Source organism: Balaenoptera physalus (genome assembly GCF_965194825.1).
Source record: "Balaenoptera physalus genome assembly, chromosome: 8".
NCBI lineage: Eukaryota > Metazoa > Chordata > Mammalia > Artiodactyla > Balaenopteridae > Balaenoptera > Balaenoptera physalus.
In genome coordinates, this window is record NC_138887.1 from 101,608,222 (window position 1) to 101,633,175 (window position 24,954).

The 24,954-nt window shown below is 39.4% G+C and overlaps 2 protein-coding genes across 10 annotated transcripts in view; one reads left to right on the forward strand and one right to left on the reverse strand.

The window, feature by feature from the left end:
* The window catches only part of ZC3HC1 (zinc finger C3HC-type containing 1), a 31,905-nt gene extending 31,162 nt beyond the window's left edge, over positions 1 to 743 (reverse strand). For 2 of the 5 annotated variants that reach the window (XR_014266825.1, XR_014266826.1), the window contains exon 1: positions 552 to 743. Coding sequence is in view for 3 of the 5 variants with exons in the window: in XM_082473056.1 (XP_082329182.1) it covers positions 552 to 697 (146 nt within the window). In the remaining 2 variants the exon portion in view is untranslated. Of the gene's footprint in view, positions 1 to 481 lie in introns of all 5 variants that reach the window. The other 3 variants (XM_082473056.1, XM_082473054.1, XM_082473055.1) reach the window with 3 other exon arrangements.
* Positions 744 to 19,156: 18,413 nt separating this feature from the next.
* Positions 19,157 to 24,954, forward strand: part of KLHDC10 (kelch domain containing 10) — a 65,756-nt gene continuing 59,958 nt past the window's right edge. For 3 of the 5 annotated variants that reach the window (XR_014266843.1, XM_082473089.1, XM_082473090.1), the window contains exon 1: positions 19,157 to 20,921. Coding sequence is in view for 4 of the 5 variants with exons in the window: in XM_082473089.1 (XP_082329215.1) it covers positions 20,744 to 20,921 (178 nt within the window). In the remaining variant the exon portion in view is untranslated. The remainder of the gene's footprint in view (positions 20,922 to 24,954) is intronic. The other 2 variants (XM_082473087.1, XM_082473088.1) reach the window with 2 other exon arrangements.

The following is a 24,954-nucleotide window of genomic DNA, read 5'->3' on the forward strand; positions in this document are numbered from 1 at the left end:
GGTTGTTGCACATGTTTTGAAATACCGTTTATGCTCTTGCTACTTCAAAATTATGGTAGATAACAAACTTATTACTAGATATTATTTAACTCTTAAATAATGGAGCGTTTTACTGCATCACTTTTTTTCTTTTACTTCTTGATAACTGCATTCCAACGTAATTGGTATCCTTTATAATCCTATGCAATTTACTTTATGCATTTAAAAATATAATTCTGAGAAGGTGTTCATAAACTTTACCAGGCTGCCAAAGGTGTCTAGGACTAAAAAAGGTTAAGAAGTCTAAGAGAAATCAGGTGCGCATATTCAGTTAGCGGTCCTGTCTTTTTCCTTCCTCCCAAAACCTGTCTTAAGGCAAAATTGCACCCAGTGCCTCCCGAGTAGAAGATTAAAGCCGACTAAGCGAAGGAACCCCAGTCTCTTCAAGATCCCGAGTCGCAGCCATTCCCACCGCCCGAGTTACAGACCCAGGGTATCCTACCCTGGCCTGAGTCCCCCCAAACCCTCTCCAAACTGCCGTCGCCAGACCCAGGGTGGACTCGCGGACTCACGCTTCGGCGCCTCCCTCTTCCGGGGCAATCCCCTCATCTATCAGCTGCCGGACTTTCTGGGGAGTCCCTTCTGGGGAGCGAACAACCGCACTGCAATTTTTTTCGACCCCCGCAGCAAACGTTAGCCCCTCACTGGGCGCCGCCATCTTGGTCCGTTTCCGAGTTGCTTCCCCGCGCGTGTGAAGGCTCAGGAACTTCCGTTCTGAGCGGTTAGGATCCTCTTTTGGCTTCCCACGCGTTGGCCCAAGCAACCTGCCGGGTCTCACCGCCGGGCCCAGCCCTTCCTGGCCATTTTAGAACGAGGTAGGGACTTCCCTGGCGGTCCGGTGATTAAGACTACGCGCTTCCATTGCAGGGGGTGTGGGTTCCATCCCCTGGTCGGGGAGCTTAGATCCCGCATTCCCTGCGGCGTGGCCCAAACAAACAAAACCGAGGTAGACCCTCGCGGGAGGGCTCTGGTTAAACGCCAAGAGTAGTCGTTTCCTTTATGTACAAGCATACTTGGGTGGATAAGAGGTTGTTAGAGCGCTGTCTCTCCGAGTTCAGCAGGGCTGAGGGGCCCAATTTAGTCTTAAGGTAATTAACTGATAAGACTCTCCTAAGTTTATCTTTTTACATGTGAGGGAATGGCGACCGTCACTTAAGAGTAAATAATTTAGAATCCTTAGAAACCGTGTTACGGGTCGGTTTAGAAGTCTGGCGTTTGCCGTTATCGAACACTTCTTCCCTGCTTTGTCCAAAAATTATTTATTGAGGGTGTCCTACTGACGCTGTCCTCGGCGCTGGCAATGACAGCAGTGAATAAAGGAGACGTAATTTTTAGTGGAGTTAGACATTAAAAAAATACGTTTTCCTGAACTTTTGAAATTACAAGTGCTCCAAAGAAATCCCAAGGGTTAGGGTTAGGGTTAGGGTAAAGGAGGACCTAATTCAGTCTACAGATTCTCCTGAGAGCATCAGTGCTGGAGTTAAAATGGATGAGATTGTGGGAAAGAGGTCTACACAGACTCTTCCAGCATCCCAAACTGGAAGGAGTTTGCCTCATATAATAAACAGAAAAAGGAGACTGATGTGACTGAGCAATGGGCAAAGATAAAAGTGGGACCACCCCACCCCCCTGCCAGCTCACTCTCTGTGGGCTCCTAACTCCAGTAGTTTCCCCCCCCACCAGGACTTTCAACCTATTGATCTCAGCCTTTACATTGTTCCGAACAACACCACCTTGTTTCTTCTCTCCTTAGCCAGCTTCAGTTAGTTGCCAATCATTATCATCATTCCTTTGCAAAATTTGAATATGGACAGAGAATTAGTTAATATTAAAGACTTATTTAGTTTTGTTATATGTGATAATGGCACTGTGATTATGGTTTTTAAAAGTCCTTACTGAGAATTCCCTGGTGGTCCATGGGTTAGGACTCAGTGCTCTCACTGCTGAGGACCCAGGTTCCATCCCTGGTCTAACTAAGATCCCACAAGCCTCGCGTTGTGGCCAAAAAAAATCCTTACTTATAAGAGATACGTCTTGAGGTGTTTATGGGTGAACTAGTATGATGTCTGGTATTTGCTTTAAAGTTCTGGAGGAAAAGAAAATGTGAGGAGAATAGATGAAAAAAAAAATTTTTTTTAATGTTTATTTACTTACTTATTTGGCTGCTCCAGGTCTTAGTTGCAGCACTTGGGATCTTTAGTTGTGGCATGCATGCAGAATCTAGTTCCCTGAACGGGGATCCAACCTGTGCCCCCTGCATTGGGAAAGTGGAGTCTTAACCATTGGACCACAGGGGAAATCCCATGATGAAAAATGTTTTTAATTGTTGGGTTTGGGTGATAGACTCATGGGGGTTCATTATATTATTCTTTCTATTATTGAGTATTTTTGACAATGTCATAATAAAAAAGCAAAATATATAACTGAAAATAATACATTCTCTAGAATGTACTCTCAATTTCTTTGGACCTTTCTTGCTTTGTAGTACTTGTTTGGCAAAACCTCAATCACAGTAGAGTTCAGCGTTCCACCACTCTGCTCCTGCACCCTGTCAGCTGAATTCGGTTAAAGAAAAATGCATGGCATGCTGACTTGTCTCTCTGTATTGTCGACCTCAAGTGGGCCCTTAATTCTGCCCAGTAATCATACTACATTTCCCTAGTGTACCTCCTCTCCTACTTTCATAGATGACTTTCATATTTCTCTCCTCAAATCTTCAGTGTCTCTTCGAATCCATCCTCCCTGTCTGCTGATGTCCTTGTTTCCTATTTCACTTAAAAAATTCAAGCAATCAGAAGAAAACTTCCACAAATTACCACCACCACATCTACCCACTAGCATGTGGAATACTGAGAATTTTTTAAGTTCCCACATTCCCATGGTAGTAGCCAGAAATCAGAGCCAGTTTTAAGTTCAGTCTATTGATAACTCACCCCAGTGAACATGCTTTTGCAAGCCCAAAGACAACCCATTGATTCTGAAAATCAGCCAATCACAGACTCACTTCAGTACACACACCTCCAAGTGCCAACCAATCAACAATATTCTCATGCAAGTTATCACTTCTGCAGAGAATGTCAACACACTTAGACCTCTGAAAGGTCACCAATCCCTGAACTCCCCACTTTCTGTAAATCCAATATAAGATTAGCAGTTTGGTCTTCTCTAAACCTGTGCCTGACAAGCATGACCCTCACTGCCTATAGTAAGCAATAAATGCAGCTTTGTCTTTTCATTTCATATACTGAGTGGTTGTCTTATCCTCTGATAGTACTTTACCTTTCCTCCTGTTAATATAGATCAGTGGCTCTCAAATGGGTGCAGTTTTGCCTCCCAGGGGACATTTGGCAATTTCTAGAGACATTTTTGGTTATTACAGATGGGGTGATGGTAGACGCTGGTGTTGCTGCTAAACATCTTACAGTGCACAGGACAGCCCCTCACAACAAAGAATTAGCTCACCCAAAAATGTCAGACGTGTAGAGATTGAGAAAACTTGCTGTAGTCTGTGCTCCTACATAAGGCCAACCTTGTACACTCGGCCTAGTCCCCGCTTGCCTACTCAAGGACATTGCCCAGTGATTCTCCCCTCTACTGAACATTCACGTCGGCATTAAGATATTATTTCTCCCGTCTTCAAAATGAGACAAAACAAAAACCTTCTCTGATTGCAGTTCCTCGTCCAGATACCACTCCATTGTTCTGCTCTTCTTTACAGCAAAACTCCTTGAAAAAGATTACCTATTCTCACTGATTCCAATATCTTCCATTCTCCCCCTCATTCCCTCTGCTTCAGCTACACTGGCCTCCTTACTAGGCCTTGAATTTGACAGATGTAGTCCTGCCTTGAGACATTTGCACTCCCTGTTGCCTCTGCCTGGAAGGCTCTTCCAGACACCCACGTGACTTTCTCCCTTACCTCCTTCAATTCTTTGTGACTTCTTTATTCAAATGTCACCTTCTCAGTGAGACCTACCCACATCACTCTATAGAAACTTGCAACTCCTCCCCACCCCACACAGACACCTGGAATTCCTCTCTTCCACTTACCCTGCTCTGTTCTTCTCTATAGTGCTTATCTTCTTACAGCATATGTAATTTTCTTATTATGTTTACTTCTGTCTCTCCCCATCCCCACTAGAGTATAATCTTTATAATTTTCAGAAGAGTAGGAGTTTTTGTTGTTGTTGTTCATTGCTGTATTCCCATTGTTTACAACAGTGCCTGGACCAGAGTAGATACTCAGTTAAGAATTGTTAAATAAATGTATGTTAACCTTCTAAAGGATTTAGACTTTATCCTAAAAGCCAAATGTAGCCATTGAAAGACTTTAAGCAACACAGTAGCATGCACAGTTGTGCATTTTGGGAAAAATCACTCTGAAGACTAGGTGATGAATGGATTGGAGCCAAGAGAGGATACAGAATGACCATTAGGGTGTTGCTAAAGAAACCCCAGCAAAAGATGATGATGGGCAAAGATAGCTGCAAGTGGGCAGATTCAAGATACATTTTGGAGCTAGAAACAACAGGACGTGGTGATGGGTTATACATAGCAGGTGAGGAAATAGATTTCAAGGAGGACTCCAAGCTTTTGGCCTGAACAACTATGTATGTATATATATATATATGTGTGTATATATATATATACACACACACACACATATATATACACACACACATAGATGTTTACATATTTACATACATGTGTATTTCCACACATACATATATATGTATATTTGTGTGCATGTTTGTGTATGGCAGACATTTTGTCTTTTTTCTATAATTTCCCAGTGCCTGGACATAATAGGTGCTCAGAAAATGCCAATTTTAAGTCATGAGTCAATAAATACTTTTGAAACTTACAATTGTCAAAGAGTCACTTGGCAAATGTGATGTGGAAGAAAGAGTTTTAGAATCAGAGATGGCCCCTCTTCCCACTTCCATCACTCACCTTGTGACCTTGTGTTCGAGGGACCTCTGGTTATGAGATTAAATGGGATGACGTCTATGAAAGTGGTTGGCACATAGCAGTAGGTTCTTGGTAAGTGCTAGTTTTCTTCCCAAGCATTTTAGTATAGGTGGTGGAGGCAGTGATGCACCACCCAGATCCCCCTTCAGGAATGAGGAACTATTTCCTCCCGCCACTGGGAGTACCACCAACAGGAAACCCTTGGCTGTCAGTTCCCTTAGGAGTTATTGACTGGAGAGGGCCATTTTGCCTGAGGTCGCCACCCCCCTTTCTCAAGGGCATCCTTCATCCAGTGATTAATCAAGACAGAGGTATAACAGGCCTAGCCCCTTGCCCCAACTCTGGACAATGCTAAAGGACCATTAGCTTTAGAGTTTCCAGTAGGGTCCCCTGGGGCCTTCCTTGAGACTGCATCACAGTACAGCCTCTCCACCTGCCCAATCCTGCTTCCTTCCCCTCCTTTCCATGGTCTTGGTCCCATGTGCCCTCCCCCCAAACTTTGATCATGTTAATCGCCCTCTCAGAGTCACCTTATCCATTTTGTTTGTCCCTGTGAAGCAGACAGCTCTGCTGATAGCTCCAGCTGTCAGACTGTCTTTATTGTGTTTTTTTTCAGGTGAGAATATACAAAAAATGTATGCGGATAAGCTTTTTATGCTATGTAAGACCTCTCTTCTTAAGTCAAACATACGATGTTTGCTAATATAATTCCTTCATGAAATAGAAAAATGTATCAAACAGCAAAATTTATATTTGTAGTGAAAATTTAGTTTCTATAAAACATGATACTTAATAGGCTTTTAATTGGGCACACATTTATCAAACATTTTGAATTCTTATGGGCTACTTTTTATTGATATATAACTAAAATAACATAAAATTCACCCTTTAATAAAGTGTACCTGTCAGTGACTTTTAGGATATTCACAGGTTTGTGCAACCATTATCACTATCCGCTTACAGGACATTTCATCACTTCAAAAAGAAACCCTGTCTGTACCCATTAGCAGTCACTCTCCATTCCTCCCTTCCCCTAGCCCTTGGCAACCACTAATCTTTTAATCACTATGGATTTGCCTGTTCTGAACATTTCATATAAATGGGGTCATACAATATGTGGCTTTTTGTGTCTGGCTTCTTTCAGTGAACATGATGTTTTCAAGGTTCATCTATGTTGTAGTATGTATTTGTACTTCATTCTTTTTTATGACTGAATAATATCGCATTGTATGGATAGATCATATTTTGTTTATCTTTTCATCTGTTGATGGACATTTGGGTTGTTTACACTTTTGGGCTATTGTGAATAACGCTGCTATGAATGTATACAAGTATTTTGTGCAGACATATGTTTTCAGTTCTCTTACATATAAATCAAGGAGTAAAATTTCTGGGTCATATGGTAACTATGTTTTTTTTTGTTTTTTGGGTTTTTTTGACCGTGCTGTGTGGCATGTGGGATCATAGTTCCCAGACCAGGGGTTGAACCTGCGCCCCCTGCATTGGAGGTGTGGAGTCTTAACCACTGGACCACCAGGGAAGTCCAGTAACTCTATGTTTAACTCTCAAACTATTTTCCAAAGTGGCTGTACCATTTTACAATCCCATTAGCAATACATGAGTGTTCTAAACTCTCTGCATCCTCGCTGATATTTATTATTGTCTATCTTTCTGATTTTAGATATCCTAGGGAATGTGGAGTGGTATCTCAGGTGTTTGTTTTTTTTTTAATTAATTTATTTATTTTTGGCTGTGTTGGGTCTTTGTTGCTGCCCGTGGGCTTTCTCTAGTTGCGGCGAGCGGCGGCTACTCTTCGTTGTTGTGCGTGGGCTTCTCATTGAGGTGGCTTCTCTTGTTGCAGAACACGGGCTCTAGGCGTGAGGGCTTCAGTAGTTGTGGCACATGGACTCAGTAGTTGTGGTGCACGGGTTCTAGAGCGCAGGCTCAGTAGTTGTGGTGCATGGGCTTAGTAGCTCCGCGGCATGTGGGATCCTCCCGGACCAGGGCTCGAACCAGTGTCCCCTGCATTGGCAGGCAGATTCTTAACCACTGTGCCACCAGGGAAGCCCCTCAGGTGGTTATGATTTGCATTTCCCTAATGATTAATGATGTTGAATGTCTTTTCATGTGCTTATTGACCATTTGTATACCTCCTTTGGAGAAATGTCTATTCAAATCCTTTGCCCATTTTTAAATTGGGGTTTTTTGTTGTTGTTGCTGAGTTTTAGGAGTTCTTTATGTATTCTTGATATTAAACCCTTATCAAATGTATGATTTGCAAATATTTTCTTCTATTCTGTAGGTTGTCTTTTCACTTTTCTGATAATGTCCTTCGATTCATAAAATTTTAAAATTTTGATGAAATCCTATTTATCTATTTTTTTCTTTTGTTGCTCATGCTTTTGGTGTCATATCTGAGAATCTATTGCCAAATCCAAGATAATGAAGATTCACCTCTATGTTTTCTTCTAATAGTTTTATGGTTTTAGCATTTATGTGTAGGTCATTGATACACTGAGGACTAATTTTTATATATGGTGTGAGTTAGGTGTCTAGCTTTATTCTGGAAATCCAGTTATTGCAGCACCATTTGTTGAAGAGATTATTTCCCCATTGAATGTACTTGACACACATGTCAAAAGTTCATTGGCCATAAATGTATGGTTCCCTGCCTCTTTTTAATGAGGAATGTTGACTAGTGTTTTTAATTTCATTGTTACGTGGCAATTGTAGTTTGTGTTTATCCAAGGATGCCTTAAGTCTAGGAGACTTTGATCACGTTCCTCTTATACTAAAAGAATTAAACATGACTCTACATTTTTCTTTGAGAGAGATTTTTCAGGTCAATCTGCAACTTCACAGATGTATAAAACCACGAGCCTGACTCCGCTTACCTGCCCAGACCCCTTTGCCTTTATGTTGGTGAAATTATCCAAGGTCAAATTCAAAAGAAATTAATATCTAAAAAGTTGCCAGTGCTTAGAATCAATACCATAATCATTTCTTTATTAATTTTTTTTCTAAAAGTAATATAATCATATTTTAGAACATTCTGAAAATAGAGATAAGAAGAAAAAAATTGCATAATTTCACTCTCCAACACAGTAATCATAAGCATTTTTCATCATTTCTCTCTTTCAGACTTAGTACTGATTCCATTTAAGCTAGGGAGTCTGTGAACTTGAATGGTATACTGGGTTGAATAGTGTTCCCCCTGCCCCCAAAATATATGTCCACCTGTAACTTCTGAATGTGACCTTATTTGGAAATGGAATTTTTGCAGACGTAATAAGTAAAGATGATGTCATACTAGACTTGGGTGTGCCCTCAATCCAATATGACTGGTGTCCTTATAAGAAGAGGGAAATTTGGACACAGAGATACACAGGGAGAGAGCATCGTATGGTGATGGAGGCAGAGCTTGGAGTGATGCCGCTGCAAGCCAAGGAATGCCAAGGATTGCCAGCAACCACCAGAATCTAGAAAAGGGGCTCAGAACAGATTCTCCTTCAGAGCCTCCAGAAGGAACCAATCCTGTTGATATCTTGATATTAGACTTCTAGCCTCCAGAACTGTGAGAAAATAAATTTCAGTTGTGTAAGTCACCTAGTATGTGTTATTTTGTTATGGCAGACTTAGCAAACTAATACACCAAGGAAACTAATATAGATAGGGAAAAAATACTATTATTTTAAAAAGTCCTCTAACTGAAATTCAGCATTTCCATCAGTTATAAATGTAGGCAACAAACTACAGTGGTATTAACTGTACTGTGACTTTGTCACCAGTAGAAATCCAGGTATTTTCATATCCCATTACAGTTACTGCAAATACCTTGAAATATTGTTTATGCCCTATTTTAAATTATAGTAGTTATTAGATTCCCATTTGACCTTGTCATAATATGTTAATAGGGAGGCACATGAATTACTATATCACAAATTTAATTCTTTTAATATTTTGATAGCTACATTTTAGTATAATTGGTTTCCCTGGTCAAACATTTTGTTTTATGCATTGAAAACATTATTCTGAAAAAATATCCATAGGCATCACCAGACTGAAAGAGGTTCAAAACCCCCAATTTAAGTGAAATTCACATGGAGAAACCAGAATATTGTCCTGTGAACAAATCTCTCAGGGAGATGAAAGTCAGTGGGGCTTTTTCAACCTACTAAGCAGTGCAGTCAACAAAGGTATTCCCAGATCCACTGAGACCTTGACAAATTATATTTCTCATTTGGAGAAATTCCCCCTCCCAACCCCTACTTTTTTTTTTTTTTTAATTTTGGAAGCAAAAGATTGTTCAGGTGCTGAAGGCAACTCTAACTTTTCTTGAATTTGTTTGGAGTCCTTGGATTTCTTTAACACCTTTTTGTTTGTTTTTGCTGTGTTTATAAACTTACATTCCAAAAGAGTGTGCTGATTTGGGGCTAAGAGGCCTTCACTCTTATTGTTTCCACCAAAGGGGACAGAAAAATGGCTGCAGGTTAAAAAAAGAATGACCTGTTAAAGAATGAATACCAATGTATTTACTGTACCTAAGACATATTGTATAAAAGAACAAAAGCCATGCAGGAGCCATGAAAAAATAGAAAATACTGAAAATGAGATAAGAAGAAAAAATTGTACAGTCCCATTTTTGTAACGAACTAAGAATAGCTTCAAGGGTCCGCACATGCTTATGTCAGTACATAGAAACCATCTTGAAGGATAGACTTCAAACTGTTAACAGTCTTTTGGACTGGGGAGTAGGATTGAGTGGAGGGTGAAGGGGGGAGTTTTACTTTTTATATATATTCTTCCACTTATTGAAGATTATACAAGAAGTTTGTATTTATTGTTTTTAAATTTTAAGTTTAATTCAAACAGTATAGTTATCCATATACCTCTTGAGCCATATAGCTATTTTAGGACTATTACAACTTCATATATTATTATCTTATTTTGCCTCTCTCATGTGACCAATTAGAAAGTATTTCTTAAGAATCTACTTTGTGTATAGCTGATTCACTTTGTTATATAGCAGCAACTAACACAACAATGTAAGGCAATTATACTCCAATAAAGATGTTAAAAAAAAAAGAATCTACTTTCTGTAGTAAATATCTCACATTTGTCATTTACTTTATGGTTTGCATCTATTTCTCACAACTCTAGAGGTAGTGTATTAATTAGGATTTTATTGGCTTCAGGTAACAAACCCAGTTTAACTTAAGAAGGAGAATTTGGTAGAACAGTATTTCTTAAAATTGAGTAATGTTCTTAGGGGGGGAGAGGAAACTGGATGAAGGTCGTCAAAGGTACAAACTTCCAGTTATAAGATAAATAAGTGCTAAGGATAGATAATATACAACTTGACAGCTATAGTTAACACTGCCATTAGTATATATGAAACTTGTTAAGAGAGTGGATCCTAAGAGTTCTCATTACAAGGAAAAAACTTTTTTTGTATCTATATGAGATGATGAATGTTAACTAAATTTACTGTGATAATCATTTCACCATGTATGTCAGTCAGATCATTATGCTGTACACCTTAAAGTTATACAGTGCTGTATGCCAATTATATCTCAATAAAACTGGAAAAAATAAAAATTTAAATTGAAAAAATTGAGTAATGTTCATTCCATGTTTTAATTTTGTTTATACTCTTTCAAACAGAGAAAAAGTCCCCTCCTCAATGTTGACAAGTTATTTTTATCAAAATGTTACTTAAATGCATAAATTATTTAAAGCTCCTTATGCTTATAGTGCTTATAAAACATAAAATCAGAATACACTTGTAAATTAAATAGCCATAAACTCAAAACAGTTCACATTAACAACATTACTCTGATGAATGATGTTGCTTTGCCGAACTACAATCACCAGCGTTGGAGAAAAGTAGAAAAATATGTCCTAGTTTAGGTTCTCTATTTAATTTGCTTGGGTAATTCAGTTTCACTGATATTAACACATGCAGAGAGTGCTTGTTCACATAAGCCTGTCACACCAAAAATACAAAATGATATTAATAATTTCAAGGCTTTGTTTACTTGTTCAGGATCATCCAACTTAATACTTCACAAATCTATGCCAGACAGCATTCCTCTAATGTCAATTTAATGAGATGTCAGTTGATATCTTCATAAAACTGTCTCGTTCCCTTGTAGTTAAGTTAGTGTTTTTTAAGTCTGCATTAAATGAGTATATAAGCCAATTATTCTGGAACTGGGAACAAGAAATAATATCTGGACTTCAGGTTCAATATTGCAGACGTTGGAAAAAATTGTCTAGTTTTAGCCCAGACTTTCTTTTAGATTATTGAAGGAAATAAGTAAACACTCAAATGACTCATTCATATAACTTTTAAAATGGTTGACCCTTATTCAGTTTTCTTTATAAACTTCTACTTTTTATTGGACTTGGAACATTAAGACCACTGTGAAACTTGCTTTTGGGTTGCCTTCTGTGATGTCATGCAGTCCTTCATTTGTTAAGAGTGCACATTTAAAAAAAAAAAAAGAGTGCACATTTATATGTTATATGGCAGCCCTTGTCCTCTTCTCATTAGCCTGCAACAACTAAAGTAATATATTACTGCATTACATTATGTCATTTTCCTGATGTCAAGTAAAAAACTAAACATTAAATAACAATAAACTAAAGTTTAATTCTGTTCAGTCTTTCAGTTACAGAACACCACTACAAGAACGTTGTCTTCATAATTGATGGTTATAAGACCACACAGCTTAGTGCTAGAACAGTATTGCATTTAAATCATAGCCTAAACAAGAATTCCAATCTGTAGTTACATTGCTTGCAAACACGCATAATGTGACCTGATAGATCTTTAGTGCAGCAGATAGAAGATATTTGGGATCAGAGATCTTTTCCCTGAGGCTGCTGCCTATAGGCAGGCGGACCTGTGGTGGTGGACAGCCTCTAGGATAAATCCTCAACCCAATTCACTGGAGTAATCTTTGAAAACATAAATCTGATCATGTCACCTCTCTGCTTAAAGCCTTCAATGGCTTCTCGCTCCATTAGGATTCAATCTAAGCTCCTTGATGAGGCTTACCTTTCCAATGTCATCTCAAGCAGAATTGTTTAATTCCTTCCCCACTCCAGAATAAAATCTTAGTTTTACCTTTGCAAAGCCCAAGGTCATTTTTCCAAACCTCAACAGCAAATTCAGGCCTTTACGTCCAGACTACACAAAGAAACATGAAAGCTTTGAAATTCGTTTTGTTTTGTTTCAATGTTTTGTTTTAAGCAGTGGTAGGAGAAAGACAAGGAGTTGCCTTCACAATTAGCAGATTCATTTCTGAAACAGGGCTCATGTTACTGGGCTTCTGGGAACCTAAAACTATGCTAAACATATTAGTTGCCTGCTGTACCGTTGATCAAATACCTGCCTGAGAATCATGACAAGGGAGCTTAAGGGCAGTAGAGTCCACCCATTCTTCCCTGGCAGGCCCTTCCAACTTGAATACCTATAGGCAACATGTTTTAAGACCTCCCAGGTCTGGGCTTCCCTGGTGGCGCAGTGGTTAAGAATTTGCCTGCCAATGCAAGGGACACGGGTTCGAGCCCTGGCCTGGGAAGATCCCACATGTGTGGAGCAACTAAGCCCGTGCACCACAAATACTGAGCCTGAGCTCTAGAGCCCGCAAGCCACAACTGCTGAAACCACGTGCCACAACTGCTGAAGCCTGCACTCGTAGAGCCCGTGCTCCACAACAAGAGAAGCCACGGCAATGAGAAGCCCGCACATCGCAACGAAGAGTAGCCCCCTCTCACCGCAACTACAGAAAGCCCGCGCACAGCAAAGAAGACCCAACACAGCCAAAAATAAATAAATAAATAAATAAATAAATAAATATATTAAAAAAAAAATCCAAAACCTTCTCGGTCCTTTTCTCATGCTCATATTTTTATTCTTCTTTTTCCACTGTATTTCATTTAAGAAATTCTGGTCACCGGTCATGAGTATGGAAGGTAGAGTGTGGGGAATATAGTCAATAACTGTAATATCTTTGAATGGTGACATATCATAACTAGACTTATAGTGGTAAAAAAAAAGTTACTGATTATAACCCACTAAACTAATTTCATGACTTAATGTTTCAAAAAATACCATAGTGATAATATACATAAAAGTACCTAGTTCACAAAAGGTGGCCAATAAATGGGAGCCCTCTTCCTTTTTTCCCTTCGGCGGCCTTAGCTACAATTTGTACTTTGCGTTTCTATGACATCTATATGTATGATGCATATGTGTGTAATGCTTGTATGTGTAATGCTTATAATTTTTGTAATTAAGTAAACTAATATATTACTTTGGGCTTCTAAATATCAATGCTCATTTGATCTGGGCTGATGACGAGCAGTTAGTCACCTCTGACTATTCACCAAGGAATTTATATGATCCTGGGTTATATTTAATCTACAACAATAACCAACAATCCAAGAAGTAAACATTTTTAAAGGATTGTATACATTGATTGCTAACGTGAGACTATGACCTTACATTTAGGTGAAACATTATACTTTTCCATGTACTTTCACATATCCTATTTCATTGGTCTCTCACAATAACGCTCAGATGTTGCTAAAACAGAAGATATTACTCTCATTTTGCATGTGATAAAACTGGGGTTCAGAGGATTGCATTTGTTTTCTCAACTCTGGCTATAGATTAGTATAATTCGGAGAAATTTAAAAGTATGGCCAACATCTGTGCTCCAGAGATTCTGATCTAATTAGTCTGAATAGAGTCCGAACATCAATATTTTCCAAGATGGCCTAAGGTTAGTCCAAATTGCAGTCAGGATTGGGAGTCACTGGGTTACACAGTGCAGTGTTGAGTTTAAGACACCAGTATGATAAGTAAAACTAGCTTTCATAATATAAATAGTGCTTTTCACCACTTCCCCAATCCTCTACTTCCTCACTACATCAAATGTTGTAATTACAGAATCTCTTTTGGAAAACAATTGGAAACTTGTTTGAATCACTGTGTGTATTTAACATTTACAAAACAGAATTTCCTGGAAAATATTCTCAATGCAGACTTCTTGCTAATTCCAAATGACTTGCTTTCTGAGTTAGTATCAACTGCGAGTTCTAACTGCTTATCATGCTATCTTCGTAGGTAAGCCTCAGGAGGGTAGACATGGTCCTGCTGTCTCAAGGCGTAATGATAGTCCATTCTTAAATATTTTAAATATATTATTATGCATGTCTAAAAAGTAGATTTTCTTATATAACCATGATATAACTATCACACCTAACAAATATAACATTAATACCCTAATATCCTCTAATACCCTTTCCAAATTCCAGTTTTTCCAGTTGTTTCCCCCGATTTTTTTTAAGGTTGATTTGTTCAAGAGGACCACATACATTCTGTTGTAAATTTCCTTTAATCTGAAATTGTTCTTTTAAGAATTCTTTTTTTTGGCCGCGTGGCACAGCATGCGGAATCTTACTTCCCCAACCAGGGATGGACCCCGTGCCCCCTGGAGTAGAAGCCCCGAGTCCTAACCACTGGACGGCCAGGGAGTTCCCTTAAGAACTATTTTTTAAAAAACCTTTCTACGAGGGAAAAATTCAGATATTCAAAAAAGAAGATAATAGTGTAATGAACGCCAAGTACCCAACACCTAGCAACATTAAGCATCAACTCATGGACATCCTTGTTTAATCTACATTCTCATCCTGTATCCCATGCCCAACTTCCTGGGTTATTTTGAAGCAAATCCTAGACATCATAACATTCTACCTGTACATATTTCAGTCTGCTTCTTCAAAAGATAAGAGCTCTTTAAAAAATCGACAGTACCTAAAAAAATCTAACAATGATTTCTGAATATAATCCAATGTCCAATCAAATTTTCCCATTAAAAAAATACTTGGCATCCTATAAAGCACAGGAAGCTCAGCTCGGTGCTCTGCTTCGACCTAGATAGGTGGGATGGGAGGTGTGGGGTGGGGAGGTCCAAGAGGAAGGGGATATAGGTATACATATAGCTGATACACTTCATTGTACAGCAGAAACTAACACAACATTATAAAGCAACTATACTCCAATAAAAAAAAATATTTGGTTTATTCTAATCAAAATGCAAAAAGGCTCAAACATACATTTGGTTGATATGTCTCTTAAAACTCTATTAATCTGTAGGTTTCCTTTTCCTCCTTCTCCTTGAAATGTAATGTTGAAGAAAACAGGCTATTTGTTCTATAGCGTTTTCCACATTATATATTTTCCAGGTTACTTCCCTAAGATATCATTTAACATATTCTCTGTCCTTTTATTTCCTGTGAACTGGTAGTTAGAGCTAAAACTTTGACTTTATTCAGATTCTGGTTTTATTTTTTTGGTAAGAATACTTCATCAACTTAATGTCTGCTGGTTTCTTTTTGCTGTGCTAGCAGCCATTGATTATCATTGCTTAGATCTATTATGTCATTAGGGGTTACCACCCTCCCATTTTGTTTTTGTGTTATTTCATTTTGTTTTTTATGACATTGACTTATTGGCAAGATCAGTCTAGCTATTATGGAGACTGTCCCTCTGGATTTGTTAGATCATTTCACATGCCATTTAACTTGTTCCTTTGTCCCCTGAAAGTTCCTATAAACTGGAAATTAGCACTTATATCTTCATTAATTCAAGTTGATGTTTTTGGCATAATTACTTCATAGGTGATATTGTGTACTTCATATTACATCATGTTAGTGGGTACATATTGTCTGCATGCACTTATTTTGAAGGCCCCTCTCCAAATCATGTCGATACCCATCAGTGTACCCACACTCCACATTAAAAATCAGCTGTAACCTTTTTAAAAGGCTTTTTAAAAAATAATTTATTTATTTATTTATTTATTTTTGGCTGCATTGGGTCTTCATTGCTGCACAAGGGCTTTCTCTAGTTGCGTCAAGCGGGGGCTACTCTTCGTTGTGGTGCGCAGTCTTCTCATTGCGTTGGCTTCTCTTGTTGTGGAGCACGGTCTTTAGGCACGTGGGCTTCAATAGTTGTGGCTTGCGGGCTCTAGAGTGCAGGCTCAGTAGTTGTGCAGCATGGACTTAGTTGCTCTGCAGCATGTGGAATCTTCCTGGACCAGGGCTCAAACCCATGTCCCCTGCATTGGCAGGCAGATTCTTAACCACTGAGCCACCAGGGAAGTCCTAAAAGGCTTTTAAAATAATTTAATAATTTTAAATTTAGTTCAGAATAAATCTTTCATTTTGTTCTTGGAATTTAAATTGGTTATATATTTATGTAACTATATGAGATGGTTTTCAGTTGATTGGTTAATATCATCTTATCTTTGTAGATTTTTTTCCTTCTTATTATGAAGAATTTTTAACATATACAAAGGTGGGCTAGCTCCCCATCCACTTCTCCCTCCTTATCAAAAGGATTGATAAGGATTGTGTCATCAAAAATTGTTTTTAATGAGATATAATTCATGTACCATAAAATTCACTTTTCCAAGTGTACAATTCAGTGGTTTTTAATATATTCACAAAATTGTGTAACCATCACCACTATCTAATTTCAGAACATTTTCGTCACCCTAAAAAGAATCCCTGTACTCCTTCTTCTCTCCCCCAGCTCCTGGCAACCACCAATCTCCTTCTCTATGGATTTGCCTATTCTGGACATTTTTGAATAAACAGAATCATATAATATATGGTCTTTTGTGATTGGCTTCCTTCACATAGCATAATTTTTCAACATTTATCCATGTATCAGTATTCCACTTTTTTATTGCCAAATAATATTCCATATTTTATTGCCAAATAATATTCCATGTATGGATATACCATATTTTGTTTATTCGTCAGTCCATGGACATTTGGGTTTTTTCTACTTTTGGGCTGTTGTGAATAATACTGCTATAAGCAGCAATGTACACATCTTTGTGTGGACGTATGTTTTCATTTCTCTTGGGTATACACTTAGGAGTGGAATTTCTGGTTCCTATATTATTTTGAAGCAAATAAGTGACTTATATAATTTTATCCACACGTATTTCAGCATGTATATCTAAAAGATAAGGACTCTTGGGGAGTTCCCTGGTGGTCCAGTGGTTAGGACTTGGTGCTTTCACTGTCATGGCCGGGGTTCAATCCCTGGTCGGGGAACTAAGATCCCACAAGCCATGTGGCACGGCCAAAAAAAAAAACCGAAAAGAAAAGGATTCTTGTTAACATAGCCACAATAATATTATTCCACCTAAAAATTAACAATTCTTTAATGTCATAAAATATTCAGGGTTCAGATATCTAGTGGTCTCATCAATGCTTTTTGCCCCAGTTTTTATGAATCAGTATTCACATAAGGCTTACTATTGCACCCTAGGGGTCTTCCCAGGACAGACCCCCCCCCACACCCCATGTCCTCTGCCTGCTGCTTGTTTGTAGAAAAGCTTTAGTCTCTCAGGCCTCCCCTAAGTCACAAAAGGCTGGCTCAAGAGTTAATGTCTGGATGAATGTGAACATGTAACAAAAGATAGCAGTTGGGCCAGGAGAACTGGTGACAATTTAAACAATAGATCAGCCATATAGTATAGTTACAGAACCTTTAGTTCCTCTCTGAAGGACATAGACGACAGTGTCTGATGTGCATTCCTGAGTTGTTTTACAGATACTGAAACCCCCACCAGATGGAAGAAGCTAACTGCATGATAACCATGAACACTTAGCCCCCAGACAGGCTGGAGACTAAAGACTGATGATGGTAACCCCTGTGACATCACCCTGTTACCTCACCATCAACCAATCAGAGAATTATGCACAAGCTGATCACATACCCTGTGACTCTCCCTCACCTTGCCTTTAAAAACCGTTATCTAAAATCCATCTGGGAGTTCAGGTCTTTTGAGCATTAGCTGCCCCTACTCCTTGTTTGGCACCTGCAGTAAACGCTGCACATTCCTTCCTTGGCTTTACTGTGCATGGGTGAGTGGACCCAAGTTTGGTTTGGTAATGCTACTAAAGGGTGAATGTTATTGCAATTCATTGATATACCTCTTAAGTTGCTCTCTTTTAAAACAGCTTTATTGAGATATAATTCACTGATTTAAAATGAAGTCAATGTTGTTTCATCTATCTCACCATCCACTCCTCCCATGTTATTTAAAATTTTTTTGAGATATAATTCACATAACATAAAATTCTCCCTTTTCAAGTGTACAATTCAGTGGTTTTTAATATGTTAACAAAGTTGTGCAACCAATGCCAGTCAAGATTTTTAATATATTCACAGAGTTATACAATCATCACAAGTCTCTTTTTAATCTATAGATTTAATTTCCCTTCAAATCTTTTTCCTCTGGAATTTTTGTTGAAGAAATTTGCTTGTTTATCCTGTAGAATATCAATAGTCTGGATTTTGCTTTCTGCATCTCTGTAGCAGTTTTTTTTTAATTTTTTTTAAAATTTTTATTTATTTATGGCTGTGTTGGGTCTTCGTTTCTGTGCGAGGGCTTTCTCCAGTTGTGGCAAGTGGGGGCCACTCTTCATCGTGGTACACGGGCCTCTCACTATCGCGGCCTCTCTTGTTGCGGAGCACAGGCTCCAGACGCGCAGGCTCAGTAATTGTGGCTCATGGGCCCAGTTGCTCCGCGGCATGTGGGATCTTCCCAGACCAGGGCTCGAACCCGTGTCCCCTGCATTGGCAGGCAGATTCTCAACCACTGCGCCACCAGGGAAGCCCTGTAGTATTTTTTAATGTTCCTCTGTCCTCCATATTTCCTATAAATTGGTGGTTAGATATAGAACTCTGATGGGATTCAGGTTCAATTTTTTCCTACAAGACTACTTCATAGGGCTTCCCTGGTGGCGCAGTGGTTAAGAATCTGCCTGCCAATGCAGGGAACACGGGTTCGAGCCCTGGTCTGGGAAGATCCCACATGCCGCGGAGCGATTAAGCCCGTGAGCCACAACTACTGAGCCTGCGCGTCTGGAGCCTGTGCTCCGCAAAGAGAGAGGCCGTGACTGTGAGAGGCCCGCGCACCGCCATGAAGAGTGGCCCCCCCGCTCTCCGCAACTGGAGAAAGCCCTCGCACAGAAACGAAGACCCAACACAGCCAAAAATAAATATAAATAAATAAATAAATTAAATAAAAAAAAAAAAACTACTTCATAGTCATGTTTACATTCTAGAGGCATGTATGTTTCAACTTTCTTTTTGTGATAACAGCACTGGTTGATGCTCAGTGGGTTGATCTTTGAATTCATTAGAGGTTGCAAAATGGTGATAGTCTATCACTCATTATTTATTACTTGGAATACTCCTATAAAAAGAAAATTTTCTTCATCTACTATTTGGTTACTCAATGCTGCAGTTTCTTTATAAAAATTAATATTGATTAATTTTGATTTTCATATTTTAGAGCCATAGACTTTTTTTTTCAGGTCTCAAACATTTTTGTAAGCAGTGCTTTCTAATGCTTCATGGGTAAAATACCTGCCCACAGGGCCTGAAAGTAGCAAAATAAGGAGGCGGGGCCAGTGGGACATGAAATTTGCACCAAGAGGATATGCATCCTCAGCTCCAGCAGATTTTCTTTTTTCTTTGCATCACATAAGGTTCTCCTACATGAAACGTCACGAAAAAAAAAAAGCCACCAGATCTAAGAATCTTGGAAAGTTTTGTTTCCCTTGAGGAATTAATATGGTTTTCCCTTACCACTCATAAACGTCAGTGAACAATTTATTTTCCCACTTTGCACTGTGCCCAGTAAGTTCAAAGCCAAATTTTCTGTTTAATTTTGGAACAATAGGAATTCCTGATCTGTACATCTACATTTTTCTTTGATCTTGATCCTCCGTACCTGTTCCTGTCTTCCAGCTGATTCAAATTTTCTATGAGCAAAAAGGAATTTGAACAAAAACATTTACATAGCCATCAGTCATCTATGAAAGAACATTTTTCTTGGGACTCTTAATTCACTGCTGGGTGTTACTTTAACAATCCTTCTAACGTAATAAGCCTGAAACGGCTTCTCATTGGGGTCTTAATTTGTATTCTATGATTACTGGTGAGCTTGAACATCTTCCCATGTTTGTTAACCAGGTTTAAAACTGTTTGTTTGCTTGGGACGTGGCTTATATTGAATTAGGGAGGAGTTCCGCCAGTCGACTGAAAGACAAGACAAATGAAACCTCATTCTTACAGTTAAGCTTTGACTCCGCCCCCTGTTTTTTTCCCCTCGAAGAGACCTCTTTGTGTAGTGTGGGAAAGGGATCTCAGCCTGTAAAGCTGGCAGAACACAGTACTGCCTCAAAATATCTGTATTATATGCGCGTCCCGTTCCTGAATCCTGAGACGCCTGGAGTCGCCACTGGGACTCTTTCGGCAGGCGTGGCCTCTCTCACTCGGCCTTCGATTGGCTCGCCTGATCCCGCAGGAGTCACCGCGACGCGGGCTTGCTTAGCGCGGTGGATGCGAGTGATGAGTGGCTGCTTCTGCCTTTCTCTCCCCCCACTTTTTTTTTTTTTAGCCATAGCTATGGTTACCACGTCTCTCCCCGCCTCCCTCCACCTACCAAGAAGACGACTGGCCATTGGTTCTCTGTCACCAAGTCCGTCAGTCATTGGCCGCTGGTGAGACCGGGCGCTCCCCCTTCCCCTGTCTCCCGGGTCTCTTGAGGAGCCCAGGAAGGAGGCTCGGGTAGTGCCGCCGGGCCACGGGCTGCCGCGACCGGATTGCAGCCGTTGTTAGCGGGTCATGTCGGCCGCCCAGGGCTGGGACAGGAACCGCCGGAGGGGAGGAGGCGCCGCAGGCGGTGGCGGCGGCGGCGGCGGCGGAGGTAGCGGGGCCGGCGGGGGCAGTGGGGGCAGCGGGGGTCGGGGGACCGGCCAGCTCAACCGCTTCGTGCAACTCTCCGGGCGGCCGCACCTGCCAGGTGAGTCGTAGGGCACGATCCTGACAGCTCGCGGGCGCGGCGGGAAGGTGACTGCTACCTTTTCTTTTCTCCCTGTCTTTCTTTTCCTTGGGAGGAGGAAAGGCAGGCCCCACGCATAGCAAAGCGACTGGGGCTTAGAGAAAAGGAAAGGTGTCTTTGAGGTTGGGGAGGGAACAGGAGCACAGCGGGAAAAAAAAAGTATTTTTGCTCTGTTGAAAGCTCTGTGCTGAGAGTTGTGTTTTCTTTTCAAAGGAGAGGCCGCTGTCTCATTGACATTCTCAAATGTTCGCTTACTCGGTTCCCAGTCTCGTCCTCTTCCGCAGTTTGATCTTGTAAAAGAAAGACATTGGCGCCTAGCTGTGGGAAATTATTTTTAAGGAGAGAAAAGGGAAGAGCATCCCAAAGAGTGATTTTTGTAAAAAAAACCACCTCTAGTGTGTAAGAGTTAGGCATTCTGAAACAAGAAAGGAGGAGGAAGTGGGGTGGGTGGGAGGTGGGTGGGAAGCAGAACCAAGAGACTTAGGGAAAACTAGTTGAATTATTAATATTTTGGAAGGTACAGAGACAGAGTAGATAGTGTGTATGGATTTTAACGGGAGAAAATGAAGATCAGGAATATACTCAGTGACAAAATTATGCTGTGTCTACCATATGAAAACAGCTGATTGAGAACTGGAAAAATGTACCCAATGTGATAATTTCACGTTTTTGCCTACAATTTCCTATCCTTGTGTCCTTGTGTTCAGATGCCTTGAAAGACAGACAAATCAAATCGATGTGTGTGTGCAGCAAATTTAAAGAACTACATTTGTAAGTGAATATTCAGTATAGTAGAATGAAGGTGTACTGCCCAGAATGTCAAATATTATATTGGGCAAGCTTATTTTTACCATGACAAGAACTATCAAGAATGTGTGTTAATCTTTCACCATGTTTTTTGTGAATAAGATTGAAGTTGATTTTATCAGTGATATATTTGTTTAGCTGATGAGTTTTGAGAATATGAGGGTTTTTGAATTGTGTTTACTACCATGCCTTGTACTTCTAAGTAGTCAAAAATTATTTGATTAATTTGAAGATAAAGGGAATTTTGCATATTCAATGAGACAATTGCTTGTGTTTGTGATAAGGTTATTGATGTATGCTAGAAATGCACATGAATTCATTTATATGCGCCATTAAAATTAACAGTGAAGCAGTTTTAGTCAAATATATAATACACCAAAAGTTGGGTTTGAGATGATGGTATCAAACTGGGTATTCTTAAAATTGCTAAATATATGCTCTTTAACATGAAAAAGAAAAAAAGGAGAAATCTTTTTTTCTTACCCCAAATTAATAGCAAAATATTTCATTTTTGTGTATTGACAGGTTAGAAGATAAATCTGTTACCAAAGACTATAACTAGTTTGTCCTCTACTGCAATCTTAGGTCTTTGATCTTAGATTAATTATACCATAGGCTTCATATAGGCATTCCCAGGCTCGAAGAAACTGGTTGGTGCACTTCCTCACTGCCACCACCTGATGGCAGTGGAGGCCATAATTTCTGAAAAGGGGGTTAGGTGTGGAGCTATTTCTGCATTCTCTTAGCACACAAGGCCAAGAACACCCATTTGTCCAGAGGTAAAGATAAATGTGTTTAAACTGTGAAAATTCATGCAGTGGGGCCATCAGCTCTTCTTTTCTGCTTTCTTTTCTCCTTGACTGGCACTTAATTCTTCCTTCCCCAAGTAGGAAGCCTCTGTCTTCTCTTCACTCTCAGAATTAAGAACATCTGATATTTCAGTATATACTTTGAAATTCTTTCACACCAATTCTTTATTTTTACAAGTATTGCATTTTAAGCCTTGCCTCTCCCCTTGACTGAAAGATTTTATTTTGATATGTTTAAAAAGATTTTAGGTGATGGGGAGGGGTAGAAATCTCTAGGCCTGTTTTATGGCTGACCATGGAGGTTAAAAAATAATAAGTTTTTGAGCTAACTTTCTCCCACCTTTGAATTCTAATCCCATTTTCCATTTTTCATCCTTCTCTAGCAAGATTTTCAGATACTGGGCACTCAGAACCCTTTCTTACTTTTTTGCATATCTACCCTCTCTCTAGCCCCCAAAGAAACAAAACAACAAAATCCAATCAACCTGGTCTTGGAGTGTTCTCTCTTTCAGGGATAGCATCTTTATTCCTGCAGTTATACAAACCTGAAACTTGGCCATCTTCCTTAAGGGTTTCCTCTTCCTTGCATTTCAGGTGTAATCAATCACCAAGTCGTATTTATTTTATTTGTGCCATAACTCCAGTCCCTGCTGCCATCATCCCTGATTTAGGTCTCCTGCACCAGCTTTCTAAGCAGTCTTCCTGCTTCTACTCTTGCCCTCCAGTGTGTACAGCACACTAATCTTTTGCAAGCACAAGTCTGTTCTCATCTCAGCTTACAACCCTTTACTAGCTTTTCATCGCTCTTAAGATGAGGTAAAAATCCTTAACATGGCCTAAAAGCCACCGCATGGTCTGGCCCCTCTCTAGCTCTCCAGATAACCCTACATCTTGTTGTCTTGCTCTTTGATCTTTTTCTACCTCCTTAGATCATGCTCCCTTCTGCCACAGTGCCATTGTACTTACTATTCCATCATCCAGCAACCCTCTTACTCCTCCTTCTGTTCTTTTTTTAAACTTATTTCCCATTGGATCTCAGCTTGATCACACTGTGTTTTTCAGGGAAGTCTTCTCTGACCTTCTATTTGTTCTCCTCCCTATACACACTCATGCTATCATGTGGCTCTCCTTGGGCATATATTACCATTTGTGTGTGATTCCTTGATATGCATGATTTGCTATTCTTTATATATATACACATATGCATCAAATATATATGTATATATACATGTATACATGCACATACATATATATTCTTAAATTCTAAATTAATACATTGGCATTATGTGTAAGCAGTTAAGTTCTTGTGAATGTGATTGGTTAGTGTGGTTCAATTCCCTGTAGCCCCATTGACTCTGGAAAAATGGATACAATCAATTTCTTAAACATAAAAATAGTGGACTAGACTCTGCATCCACGGTGGCAGCACAAGTAATGTTTCGTGAAACCTTGTTTGAGCAGCTTCTTACCTTTTTTCTGTCTCCTAAAATACAATAGTGATTATGTGTTTGCCCCATAGGCCAAGAAATTCATAGCTTCTTAGTCCTGGATTTCTCCTAACTCATAATCTCTGTATACGCAGTAAAGAACAGGGACAGTGCTCTCTATAGAATAAGTATGCAGGTGTAGAGCTCAGGGGCAAGGAGATCATGGGGACAATGAACCCACATTACTATTGTGATTTAACTGTGTGAATTTGAGTAAATGCCATGTGTTGCTTGGGGAAACAGTTAAACACTGTTGCTAATGTAGGAACTGGAAAACTGACAAAGAGGAGGGAAAATATAACAATTGGTAAAGCTGGGTAAAAATAATACTGAAAATCTTAAAAATTTTCAATGTGATATATGTTTATGATATAAGATACAAATGGTACAAATGGTAAAAGGCAGATTTTCCTTCTTCCTTTGACCCAAGCTAATTGGCTTCCTTCCCTAGAAGCAACTAATTTCTTGTGTATCTTTCAGAAAGGTGTGTGTGTGTGTGTGTGTGTGTGTGTGTGTGTGTGTGTGTAGGAGGGGAGAAAAATGGTAGCATTTCTTTGTTTGGATGGGCATTTAAAACGTTTACAGTCTTGCTAAAGCAAAGGATGATACAGTTAATATCCCTTTAGAGTAAATTGCTAGACATACAATTGGTGGGTCAAAGGATATGTGCTATTTAAATTTTGATAGATATTGTCAAATTGCCCTTCATAGATGTTGTACCAGTTTGTGTTCCACTACTGGTGCTGGAGTTCTGGCTTTCCATACCTTTGGTAACGGAGTGGGTTATTAAACTTTTTTTACATTGCCAATTTAAAAGGTATATTTTTCTTCATCTTTTCAATAGGTATAAGAACCATACAGCCATATTCGTTTCCTTTATTTAAAACATCT